This window comes from Myotis myotis, unplaced genomic scaffold (assembly GCF_014108235.1).
Source record: "Myotis myotis isolate mMyoMyo1 unplaced genomic scaffold, mMyoMyo1.p scaffold_m19_p_7, whole genome shotgun sequence".
Classification (NCBI taxonomy): Eukaryota; Metazoa; Chordata; class Mammalia; order Chiroptera; family Vespertilionidae; genus Myotis; species Myotis myotis.
This window is the reverse complement of record NW_023416379.1, coordinates 16,614,167-16,627,042: the sequence shown is the minus strand read 5'-3', so window position 1 is coordinate 16,627,042 and position 12,876 is coordinate 16,614,167. Positions and strand designations below refer to the sequence as shown.

Genomic DNA, 12,876 nt, shown 5'->3' with positions numbered 1-12,876 from the left:
ATACATTTTAAAACCCTAAACTTTGGCATATTTATTGGAGGTTTTAAATCTACTGAATTTATATCCTATATTCCCGAGGGCCAGATTCATTGAACGGTAGGACATTTAATTATGATTGCTTTTAAGAACAGGTTTTTCAGCCGACTTAGCGATAAGGATCTAGGAAAAAGAATGTATTATAATGCCTTCTCTGCTCAGGCGAAATGCTGCTTTATTCAGGTGATCACTCTCCGGAACCAGATGTCTAATTCCACCGTGACCGGCTTTAGGCCTCTGACCATGGACTTGTAAACCTGCTAACAGGTTCTGACCCTTCCCCCAGTTCTGTTGGTCACTTGGAGATATAAATTGGGGCATGCAATTCCACATGCTACTTGTCTTCCTCGGTGTATTGTTTCTTGTCTGATCTACAGATGTGCAGACATTGATTATAGGAATGTTTACCAAGTGAGAAATAGGTAATAAGAGGATTGCCGGGGTCACTGGGCCTCACGTAGGGAACACGGCAGACCTGTTTCTTCCCCTCATTTCTTTCAGGATAAGTAGTCTGCCCGCTGGCCTTGCTCAAGCATTGAATCGTGAGGAAGGGAAGACAACTTGGTGCAGACCTGCTCAATATTTTGCACTGATAGATTTTGGTGTGGAACATGATGCCTGTCCCTTTAATTTAAATGTCAGTTTCTATTTGAAGAAAGCCTTTTCAGCTGGCACGGTGAGCAATCTAGGCAGCGTTTCTTTGGAAACTCTTTGCAGTCTCCATGGATACCCAGTCTGCGGGAAGCAAGGTGCATGATCTCTTCAGAGGCAGCACACGCATGTGCACATAGCTAGCTGCTCTGCGTTGAAAAGAGCAGCGCTGCTTTGCATCCAAATGCTGCTGCATCATAACAGTTTTTAAAAGGAGGTAAATGATTGGAAACGAGCAGTGTGCTTATTATTGGAGATGCAAGTTAGTAGGGAAACAGAACCACATCTATTAGTATCTTAGAGTGTATTCTCCTGGCACAAGAAAACTCCAGATAAGGTTCAAATATTTATGACCAGATTTCCTGTGGCCCTTGAGTATTATTTGGGATGTTTTGCCTGCTATATTTTTTTGTAAATTCACAGAGAGATTTGGAACCCTCTACTTGTCAATCATCATCTCAGTTTCCATTTACCTACCAAGTGAGGGCTCACACAGTCCCAAGCCTTCCTCACTGAGGTAATGTGTTTAAAAACAATGAAAATATAATGGTGCTATAAATAAAATATAAGAACAAAATTAAGGTCAATTTTTTTAAAAACTGTTGAATTCACCAGCCAATGTCTACAAATATTTGAGCATTATCCCTTAAAAAATGTAGTTTTCGCCCCAACCGGTTTGGCTCAGTGGATAGATCGTCGGCCTGCAGACTGAAGAGTCCCAGGTTTGATTCTGGTCAAGGGCATGTACCTTGGTTGCAGGCACATCCCCAGTAGGGAGTGTGCAGGAGGCAGCTGATCGATGTTTCTCTCTCATCAATGTTTCTAACTCTCTATCCCTCTCCCTTCCTCTCTGTAAAAAAATCAATAAAATATATATATTTTTAAAAATGTAGTATTCACCTGGCTGGTGCAGCTCAGCATTTGAGCATCAGCCCAGGAACCAAGAGGTCACCAGTTCAATTCCCGGGTTGCGGGCTCAATCCCAGTAGGGCGCACGCAGGAGGCAGCCAATTGATGTTTCTCATCGATGTTTCTGTCTCTCTAAAAATAAAAAATATTTTTTTTAATGTATTTTTCTTGGGAGATACCTGCTACTTGCCTGGAATTGGCTTTCTGAATAACAAACCCTGTGATTATGATGCGGAGTAAATACTATTCTTGGCCTGAACTGTTGGTTCACAAACCGGCCGCCATACATAGAGAGCAAGAAGAGACAGAAGGAAGAGGCAGAACACTCCCAGTGATTCTCAACCTTCTGGCCCTTTAAATACAGTTCCTCATGTTGTGACCCAACCATAAAATTATTTTCTTTGCTACTTCATAACTGTAATGTTGCTACTGTTATGAATCGTAATGTAAATATCTGATATGCAGGATGGTCTTAGGCGACCCCTGTGAAAGGGTCGTTTGACCACCAAAGGGATCGCGACCCACAGGTTAAGAACCGCTGTGTGTCTACTCTAGACCAGTGATGGCGAACCTATGACACGCGTGTCAGAGGTGGCACGCGGACTCATTTTTTGGTTGATTTTTCTTTGTTAAATGGCATTTAAATATATAAAATAAATATCAAAAATATAAGTCTTTGTTTTACTATGGTTTCAAATATAAAAAGATTTCTCTATGTGACACAGCACCAGAATTACGTTAGGGTTTTTTAAAATGCTGACACGCCGAGCTCAAAAGGTTCACCATCACTGGTTAACGCGCAAGGGAGCTGGCATATGGGACTTGTCTGGGGTGGCCACAAGGTGAGTAAATCTCTGCACCTGCCAGCATTGCTATTCTTGCCCTTTGGGGCCATTATTAAGTAAAATACGGGTTACTTGAACACAAACACTGCATCTGATCATTCAGACGGCTACTAGGTGACTACTGGGTGGGGAGCATATACAATGTGCAGACACCAGACAAAGGACTGATTCTCGTCTCTGGCATGATGGAGAGCGATGGCTCGAGATTTCGTGATGCTGCTTAGAATGATGTGCAATTTAAAACTTGTGAATTGTTTATTTCTGGAATTTTTCATTTAGTACTGTTGGACCGAGGTTGACTGAGGGTAACAGGTTGCAGAAAGGGAAGTGGGGGATAAGGAGGACTACTGTACATTGTTTGTTGTGGTATCATTTTGTATAGATGTGGTCCTGACCAAATGTCATTTTGATTTGTTACTAAAAGGTCACGTTCATTGTGGCAAACGCCTTAGCACTTGTGGAACACGACTGCTGCCACTGCGTGTGAACTTGCACTTGCAAAGTGAGGGCGAAACAGGCAGCTCGTGAGTGAGCAGGCAATACAGCAATGAAACCTCTCGCCCAAGACTACCTACCTACCAGCAAATGTCTTGATTATTCTAATCATTGATGTGGCTTATTCATGCACATCCTATGACAAAATAAAAGACAACCTTATATCACTCCCAGATATTAGAGTGAATAATTTTTTAAAAGCTTTGCAATTAATACAGGTGATAATATAGCTTTTACCAAACTGATGAAATGGAGAATGATTTAAATAGCTAAATATATTTGCAGCTTTGTGGCATCAACATTAACTTTCTTAATTCTTTTTCTTTTTTTAAAAACATATTTTTCTTGATTTCAAAGAGGAAATGAGAGAGGGAGAGAGAGCTAGGAACATCAGTGATGAGAGAGAATCATGATTCGCTGCCTCCTACATGCCTCACACCTGGGATCGAGCCCAAAACCCGGGCATGTGTCCTGACCAGGAATCAAACTGTGACCTTCTGGTTCATGGGTCAGTGCTCAACCACTGAGCCACGCTGGCTGGGCTTGAGTATTTTTCTACCCAATTTTGATACAGTGCTTTCAGATTGTAAGGCTGGGACTACTGTGTGCAAAAATAGTTTGGTGAATGAAGATACTTATTTACTAGTACATAAGCGCCGTAACTGCTTTTTTTATATTACAATGCAGTGTACTGAGTGTGGTAAAAAATAAATAAATTTAAAAAACGTGATGAGGTTACAAAAAAACGACCATTTCAAATGCACTAGGCAACTGCAGATTCGGCACAGAGGTGAGTGCCCACATGCAGTGGACGAGTAACATGGTCAGAAGCCAGTGGGGCAGGGCTCGGCTTCAGCCAACAGGCTGGAAGGAGAAATTAGGGCGAGCAGCAGTGCACCTACTGGCAGGACTTCTTTGTCCACATTCGTCCGCTCTGGCTCAAGTTTACAGACCTATACCTGTCTCTGCTGCACATCCAGGACGCAGAGACCATGTGGCCCTGAGCCAGCTTGACTTTCAGTTAGGTACACAGACTGTCCTACTCCATTCGTCAGACTGGCTTTATTTCACATGTCCACTTCTACTTAATAAATTTTAGAAATGAACATTGAACATACTAACTGTATATAGGCTACATATATTACATGGATTATATGTTATATCCTCTATAATAATAAAAGTGTAATATGCTAATAAGACCAGACGTCCTTCCAAAGTCCTTCCGGATGACCTTCCAGGCAAAGCTGGGGGGTGCAAGGGCCAAGCCCCTTGCATGAATTTTGTACATCGGGCCTCTAGTTTATAATAAAAGCCTAATATGCTAAGAATCCGGTTGTCTGGTCGGCTGTTCAACCAATCAAAGTTAATGATATGCTAAGGTCGCTCAACCACTCACTATGACGTGCACTGACCACCAGGGGACAGACACTCCGACTTCTGGGGTCTGGCCGATCGGGACTGAGCGAGACGGGCCAGACAAGCACTGGAGCCCTCCTTCTGTCCCTCCCCAGCTGGCCAACCTCCCGCATCTCTCCCTGGCCCTGATTGTGCAATGGTGCGGTCCCTCGAGCTGGCCTGCACCCTCTCTCAATCCAGAAGCCCTCGGGGGATATTGGGGGGCCGGTTTCAGCCTGATCCCGCAGGCCAGGCCGAAGGACCCCACTGGTGCATGAATTCGTGGACTGGGCCTCTAGTATTTATATATGTATCTAAATTGTGATTTTTTTACTTTAGTTAGTAGGTCTAGTTTGTGTGCATTTTTAAAATGTAAGTATAGGGTATATCTCTGCTACCTAGTAACACATGTTATGTCCCATTTAGAAGGAAAGAGAAGCATATGATGTGGAAGGTAAAAGTTACTGCGGAAATCTGATTGCATTAAATTATGCTTTTTTCATTCACGTGATCAATTTTACAAACTGGCAGGAGTCTGCACTTTTTCTCTCTTTCTTTTTTTTTAAGAGACAGCCTGGAAGAGAGAGGGACAGAGAGGAATATCGATGTGAGAGAAATCGATTGGTTGCCTCCTGCACATGCCCTGACCAGGACCCAGGCCCGAGACCAAAATTGAACCCAAGACCCTTCGGTCCATAGACAGAGGCTCTATCCACTGAGCCAAATAGGCTAAGGTGCTTCTCTTATTTTCTAGTTACTGTATTCCTTTTGCAGATACCCTTACATATTTAGCAGTTTACCTGAGTTAACTACTACTCTATGTAGATTAGAGAGACTTTTAGAATTGAAGTTTTAGCATCCTAAAGTAGCTAAGATTATAATTGCTTACCTATCTCTTTCCATGTTCACCTGATAGCAGAAGTTGATTTAAACTAGCGTCTGCAGAATTATTGCTATCACCTTTTAAGGTCATTGATATCCCTGAAGACTTAAAGAAATTAAGAACTCAAAGTCATCATTAAAATCCATTATTTTAATTGCTTAAATAAACGTGTAATTAATGTAGGTGAGGCGGACCACAAGCAGTTTGATGAAATTTGCAGCGTCATCCTATTGATGGGGACAGAGGCAGCGCCCCCCAGTGAACAGACTGAACTGAAGGGGGGTGCTCACTCAGCCTTCAGAGACATGCGTATGGTAATGGCGTCCAAGCAAAAATCAAAGCAAACAATAGCCTATGTTTGAAAAATATGTCTGAATTACACAAAGAGAAGGGCCATGACCAATTTTGTACCTGCTCAGATCAGGACATTTGAAAAGATAGCCACCTGTGACTACTTAAGGGTGCGGTCGAATGGTCCATTATCAACACAAATACAAATGGAAATCACTTTATGAAACTTTGTGGAAAGGCCATTTGAAGGTCAAGGCCTGGTTTCTGCAGTGGGATTTTGGTCTTCATATCCGTGTGGGTGCGGGGGGGGGGGGGGGGGGGGGGGGGGGGGGGGGAGTGATGGGCTTGGGCCGGCAGCCCTAGCACTGCAGTTCCTCCTCCGCCCGCCGGGGGGCGCCCGCCGAGCTCTGCGCGCTGGCGTGGGCGGTGGAGCTGAGCACCTCTTCAAAGCTGCCTCCGCCAGGGTTCGTCCCGCCTACTTTCGTCTGAAAGGGGCAGAGAAGGAAACATGCAGTTAGTTCATTTTTTTCTGAAATGTTTTTATAACATCGACTACTCTCAAGTTCGGAATTACTTTTTTTCCCTTGAGACAGTCTGTAAAGGATGTAGAGAAGTCAGCTTCCTTTGGCAGAGGGCTAGGATGTCATGCATGCCTGGGTTCTCCGGGACTGGAATAGAAACTTAAATTTTGTACAATGGTAGCAACTCTCTCTCTTCGACATTCTCAATCCCTCCAGGAGCATAACCAGATCTGTGGATTCGAATTATCTCCCCATTCACCCAGAGAAACGATTTAATTCATAAAAAATAGACTTTAGATATATTCCCCCAATTTTACAAATATATGGACATTTTTAAGTGACTTAGACTTAGGATTTCCACTTGCGATTTAACTAGGCAATTTGCATTTCTGACAAATGTCTCTTGAAAAGGCAAAGTGGCTCCAGGGAACATGATTGTTGGTCTCTGCTTCAAGAGTTGTAGATGAATGAAGTTTTAAGCCCTGGCCACTTCACATCTTTCTAGGCAGTTGCCTTTACAGGAGGAAAAGCCCTTTAAATGGCCCTTTACAACACTCCTTTTTTGTGTACTTGTTATTAAGCATAGACTCAGGAAGAAATCAATTTATAACTAAATAATACAATTAAGTATTTTGAAAAATTCCCTAATAAAAAGCTCTTCGAAAGTATATTCTTTAGTCAGCCAGAATGCTTAATGAAAGTCTTAATAATAGTTACATCAGCCTTTCTTTAACCATTAACAATATGGATAATCACTCCGAGGAAAAGAAAGGTATAGACAAGGTTGCTATTCTCAAACTGCTGTCACGCCTCACTGTCACCAAGGTGATCCCTCACAAGAACATACACCACTCTGGGGAAGCAGTGTATCCGCCTACGGCAGTGATGGCGAACCTATGACACGCGTGTCAGAGATAACACGCAAACTCATTTTTTTGGTTGATTTTTCTTTGTTACATGGCATTTAAATATATGAAATAAATATCAAAAATATAAATCTTTGTTTTACTATGGTTGCAAATATCAAAAAATTTCTGTATGTGACACGGCACCAGAGTTAAGTTAGGGTTTTTCAAAATGCTGACACGCCGAGCTCAAAAGGTTCGCCATCACTGGCCTACGGCCTGGCCTGCCCCTTTAAAACCTTAACCAGGGTTCACAAGCAGTCCAATCATTACAAGCAAACACACACTTTTCTCCAATTGTCACTAAGTGCCTCTCTACCTCTTTAATTACAAAGTTGAATTTTTCCATCAGGTGGGGATCGGAAATCCATTGGGGAAAGTGACAGATAAACACAGGGCATCCCAAAACATGTGTATACACTTTACCAGCTGATAGCTCAGTTTTGAAAATGCAATGTATTTAATAAACACTGCCTTTATAATTATTCAAAGTGTGTGTATACATTTTGGGGGGACACCCTATATCTTAGGCTTGGGAATCACAAATACTCCAATTAGCCGTTGTAGAAAGTAGCCAAAGATGATGCATAAGTGAATGAGCACGGCTGTGCTTCAGACTGTATGAAACTGCAGTGTGAATTTCCTGTCCTTTCATTTTCACAAGTCACAAATATGATTTTTCCTTGTTGTTTTTATTTTTCAGCCATTAAAGAGGTGTAAAAACCATTCTTAGCTTACAGGCCATTCAAAACAGGTGACCAGCTAGACTTGGCCCCCAAGCCTCAGGTGATAGACCTCTGCACAGAGCATTCGATTTCTCCTCTCCTCTTAGCACTGGGAAGGAGGGGGTTGCTTTCCATTATGTGACTTTTTTTTCACTATGCTTATTTCTTTTCTGGGAGAAGCAAGATTAATCCACTGTGATTTCCTCTATTAATAGTCACTGCTCTCCTCTTTATTTTATTCGCATTCCTCTCTTGCAATACATGTTACACACAGTATTGAATCAGATCAATACAAATTACTCGTTTTCTGCTGGGCTTCATTTCATTCTTTCTCTCCTACTTCTTGATTTTCTCACATCAAAACAGAAGAAAAAAGAAGGAGGGGACCACTTTGAAATAAAGCTATTTGGCCAGAAGGCGTGAAATAAAGGAGTTTCCTAACTATGTGGGCTTAATGACTGCCCACTGCAATATTTTAGGCAAGGACTGGCTTAAGCAAAGATGTGAACAATAAACCACTCCATATCGCTTCCCCTCGTAATGGTTTTCCAAACAAGAATTTGTCACTTTGTCCCCCAAATTATACTTGTTCTTTGTAAAAAAGTTTATTTGAATTAATGAACTGTGCTTCCTAACCTCTCATTAAAAAATACCTGGTTGAAAGGACACAAAGAAACAATAAGTGTCCTGCCTTTTTGTTTAAAAATCAAGCTTAAAGCGGTATGTGAGCATGGCAATGCAGCATATACTGGTAGACCTGCCAGGAATTTCACTCGTCCTGCTGATTCCCTAGTCATTCCCTCAGCAGGCAACAGCCCCAGGATCCACAATTGAAGAACATGTCAGAAATGTTGTAAAAGATTTAGGACACAAAAGTAAACTACACAGAAAATAAGCTATATAAAAAAGGGCCAAACATCTATTATTTAGTCTGAAGAAAAAAAGAAATGAGAAATTTGCAGTTATGAGGGAGTGGGAGGTTTTACACAAAGCATGATTATTGGCTATTCTCCATCGCCTGGGTGGGCAGAAACAGAGGGGCTACGCATTGACCGTGACACAGGGAGCGAGTGGGCTGTGAGTCTTGTTAAACCCGTGGACAATCATGCCAACACAGAATTCACTTTCAGGAGGTCTTGACATGGGCTAGTTTCCAGCTGGCTGAGTTAGTTTTGTGCGTGTTTGAAGGAGGAGACAGGCTCTCTACCTTCCATCCCAGTGAGGTAAGAAAGTGAGAAGCCGAGAGTGTGAGAAACACTTAAATCATAAAATCATACGTGAGCTGTGAGCTTACCAGAGTTTCCTAAAAGCAAATGAAAATTGGTTGCTCTTTATTCTTCTTTTGCTTCTTCATAGCTCCTTCTTCTAAAGAAAACCTAAAAAGCATAACTTCTCCTAAGTCAGAACGTGTCTAACAAGCAACAGAATCCATCCTCTTTGGCGTGCCTTAGGCTGAGAACCAAATGTTGAGAAATTGACTCCTAGGGGTTTTTGAGCCTTTTGTTTTAAAACAGGATATTGGAGCAAGAGAAATGTCCGAGAACACGCATGTCCCTCCTTACCAAACGTTTTCCCTGCCAATGGGGGCAATTTAATGGCTCCTACTGGTCACTCAAGTGATGATGCTGACAAGCAGAGGGATGAAACTGCACAACTAGAAACTGCTGGTAAATGAAACCAGTGAAGGCATGATAGATGCTGAGTAATTATTTCATTCTTGGGCCTTAAACACCTAATCACAGGCCTAATAAAGTAGAAGATTTCTATGTTAAAGACCCTCCCCCTAAGAGGAAAGACCTTCTAAATCAGTAAGAGCACCCAGGGCCTCTAGTGAGGAACAGATGCCCTCACAGACCCTTCTCAGGCAGTATGGTGACAGGGGATTCAGAAGCAGCTGGAATCAGCATGTGCAAATATCTGCTTTAGATCCAGTTAAAGATCATCTGTATTTTTAATTTTCTCAGTAATAAGGAAATGCAGAAATGGATTCTCTACAAAACAGTGATAATGATACCAAGATATAGGTAAGACATTGTTTAGGTGATATCTTTAAAAACATAATCTTAGCAGTTTCAGTGATTTTTCCTGCTTTAAACGTTCTATACATTTTAAGATTAGACTGAATTTAATTTCGCTCTTTTTTCCTCTGTAAAATAACTTATCTCTGCTGAAACAAAAAAACTCAATAAAATATTTTAGCTCCTACTATGTATGCCACAGGCATATTTTTATTATACCCAGGGACCCAATGCACTGTTACAAAATAATGCATCTGTGGCTCCACTTTATTTTCTCTGTATGATAACCAAACCGTGCTGCCCCTAATATGTGAACTGGATAAATAAGTTTAGTGAGTGGCAGTATAACACAGGGAGCCAAGTTTGTGTTTCCTAGTCCATGTCCATCCCAGAGGAGCGTTGAACTGTTATTGAACTTATACTCTAAATTCAGAATTCACAGATCCTTTGGTCCATCCACATCCTCTCTCACTTACCTACTTTTTGAGGAATAGCATTAAGAGGTCTAACCAGCTAACCAGTGCAGAGATGAATACGTACCCCAATTCACTTCCATGAACAGTTCATTTCTAGTGGCATATTTGTCAGGATACAGTGACACTACTCAAGCCTGGTTCTATTTACGGATTTATATGTGAAGCCTGACTGTGCAAGGCCGCCTTCTCGACTGCACCGCACGTTGGCAGCGCCACCCTTGGAACTAACGACAGCAATGACTATGCTGTCCTGATTCAATGGCCCGATGACACAAAATTCACTTCATCTGTACCTTAAGACTTGTGACAGTTGTCTCAACCCTCTCCTCAAATGATTTGAAAGTAGGAGAATTCCTAAAATAACAAAAAAAAGAGAGGTCAGCTCCAAAGACCTGCCTGTGTTAGCAACTCAGCTGTCTGATTTCTGCTCTTAGAAACATCACTTCTGCAACAGAGCTAGCTGTCGGTGTGGCACCTCCCCCGACCACATTTTAATAACATGAATTTCACTTCTGCCAGGTTAGATTCAGAAACCATATTTGACATGGAATTTTTCCAAGTGTAATAGTGAGACACTCAACTGTAGAATAGTACAGCATTTGGCAACAGTACAAACGTAATAATTCCATCATGCACCGTGAGTCATTATCAATGAGTCAAAGGAGTGATAGCTTAATTTTTCATTTACTAATTGCTTCTATCACAACACTCTTTCTCCCAACTTTTTTTTTATTTTGTAAGCATGCAGAATCTGTCTAAAGAATGTCATGTTTGCGTTTTCTCACTTGGAATTTTAAAGTTATTCATTTCAGTGTATGTGAGACAAGACAGAAATAGCTCAAGGAAAAGAAGGTTTATAAGTTTTTCTTTTCAGTGCCTTCAAAAGTAATCATTTGGTCAACTTTCATAAAGAAGTGTTTCTGAAAGTCAATGCTTTGATTATTGTAAGTTGAAATATTACTTATTGTCTAATGCTTTGTCAAAATGGTGTTATTAGTATGTGGCATTTTCCCTTCCGAAGAGGATATAACTAATTTGTTCTCTTAGCAGAGCGAAACTTCACAGTCCACTGACATTTTATTTGTGACTCGTCATCGTGTTAAATAATCTATACCATTTGTAACTATAAGTGTTAAATACTTCATTTGGTGCCTTTTGGTTTCCTATACTGGGTTAATGACAACATTACCATAGAAATTGATATCACCAAGTCCAACTAAAGAAATAAAAACTGAACTAAAAAAGTGTCTTAAATCTTGTGTCCATATCAGCTTCAGCAACAAGGACAGCCATCATTTTCACACCAAATAATTCCATTTGATAAGCCAATTATGATTCTCTCTTGAGAGCAGAGGAAAGAAAATAAGAGGAATGGCCTGGAGAAACTCCAGAAGGGAGCATGGCTATAAAATAGGGGCTTCATTGCATGGTGTGAATACTCTAATACTATCAAGAGGAAAGTAATATAGAGGACATGGTTTTGAGTGAATCTGGCTTTGTTAGGGATTGCCGCCCAAGACTTGGATGCTCCAGATGATCAAAAACGTCTGTCTTTGCGTTCTGGCTGCATGAATTCACAATGGCGAGATCAGAAGGCCCACGCATGGCTCCGCACCTTGTATTTGATTCAAACATGAGCCAAATTCCTATGAGTGACCCTCCATAATACCTCTGTTTCAGGAGGAAGAATTAGTGAAATTACACTTGAATGACTCAAAAGTAGACACTTAAGCTGGCACCTGACTTCCATGGCAAGTTCTATCTGGCCAGACTGCTCACGTGACTGCTGTCACCCGTCAGTTACATTAGGCCACACTGGGCAGACAGTTTGCCTAATGGTTTATGGGTATATGTTAGAAGAGTAACATCATTTTCCTTTTCAAGTTAATTTCAGGCAATTTTATGAGGATTGAATTTGACCCATAAGCCACTAGATGAATTCCTGGTTCATAGAGTAAATCATGTTAATTTCTTGCAAGCTCTAGACTTAAAATTTGACGTAAAGGAGCTCAGAGCCCCTCAGGTTACACTACTCCGTCTGGCTGTTCTTACGCTGTGGGGAGCAAGTCATTCAAATAGGAACAAAGCAATCCTGAATCTATGCTCTCTCCCACCAAATTAGGGAAATCGGATACTGTGATTAAATTCCCAAAGTAACAAACAACCCCAGTGTAGAAGAGACATCGTCGGACATAATGAAACAGGCATTTCTCAAATTAAATTACAGTAGAATACATACTGGAGAACAGGAGAAACTGTTTATTCAGATTGAATCATATTATATAAAATATAAACTTTTAGCAGTGCAAATGACCCCGGAAAGAATTTGGCTTTGGTGCACTGAAAATGTTAAGAGTAACTGAACCCCCTCTCTAATGTATCCACACCACAACATATGATACGAAGCAGGTTGGAGAAGCAGAGTTTTAACTAAAGTGGGGTAGGGTCTCAGGGCCTTGATTCTGCTCCCCCTCCCCATCACCATGGCAACTCAAGGCAAACACCATGGGAAAAGCAGTACATCTGGTTCTACTTTCTTACTTATAAACACGATGAAACATATCACTGAGGTGAGTTTCCAAGGCTGCAAAATTCATTCCTGGCAGCCTTCGCCTACAACCTGTATCCTCTGATTCCCAGTCTAACATCAACTCCTCTACACGCTATGACTATGAGCTTGATTTTATCTGACTGCCTCACAAACTCAAGCACACTGGAAGCGGAGG

General features: G+C 41.4%; 1 protein-coding gene across 11 annotated transcripts in view; it reads right to left on the bottom strand.

The window, feature by feature from the left end:
• Nucleotides 1–5,343: 5,343 nt before the first annotated feature.
• Nucleotides 5,344–12,876, bottom strand: part of TPD52L1 (TPD52 like 1) — a 63,505-nt gene continuing 55,972 nt past the window's right edge. For 9 of the 11 annotated variants that reach the window (XM_036317501.1, XM_036317502.1, XM_036317491.1 and 6 more), the window contains 2 exons: nt 10,444–10,504; nt 5,344–5,990 (listed from right to left, as the gene is read on the bottom strand). In XM_036317501.1, the coding sequence (XP_036173394.1) occupies nt 5,865–5,990; nt 10,444–10,504 (187 nt within the window). In that variant the 3' untranslated portion in view covers nt 5,344–5,864. Of the gene's footprint in view, nt 5,991–8,950; nt 9,033–10,443; nt 10,505–12,876 lie in introns of all 11 variants that reach the window. The other 2 variants (XM_036317498.1, XM_036317500.1) reach the window with 1 other exon arrangement.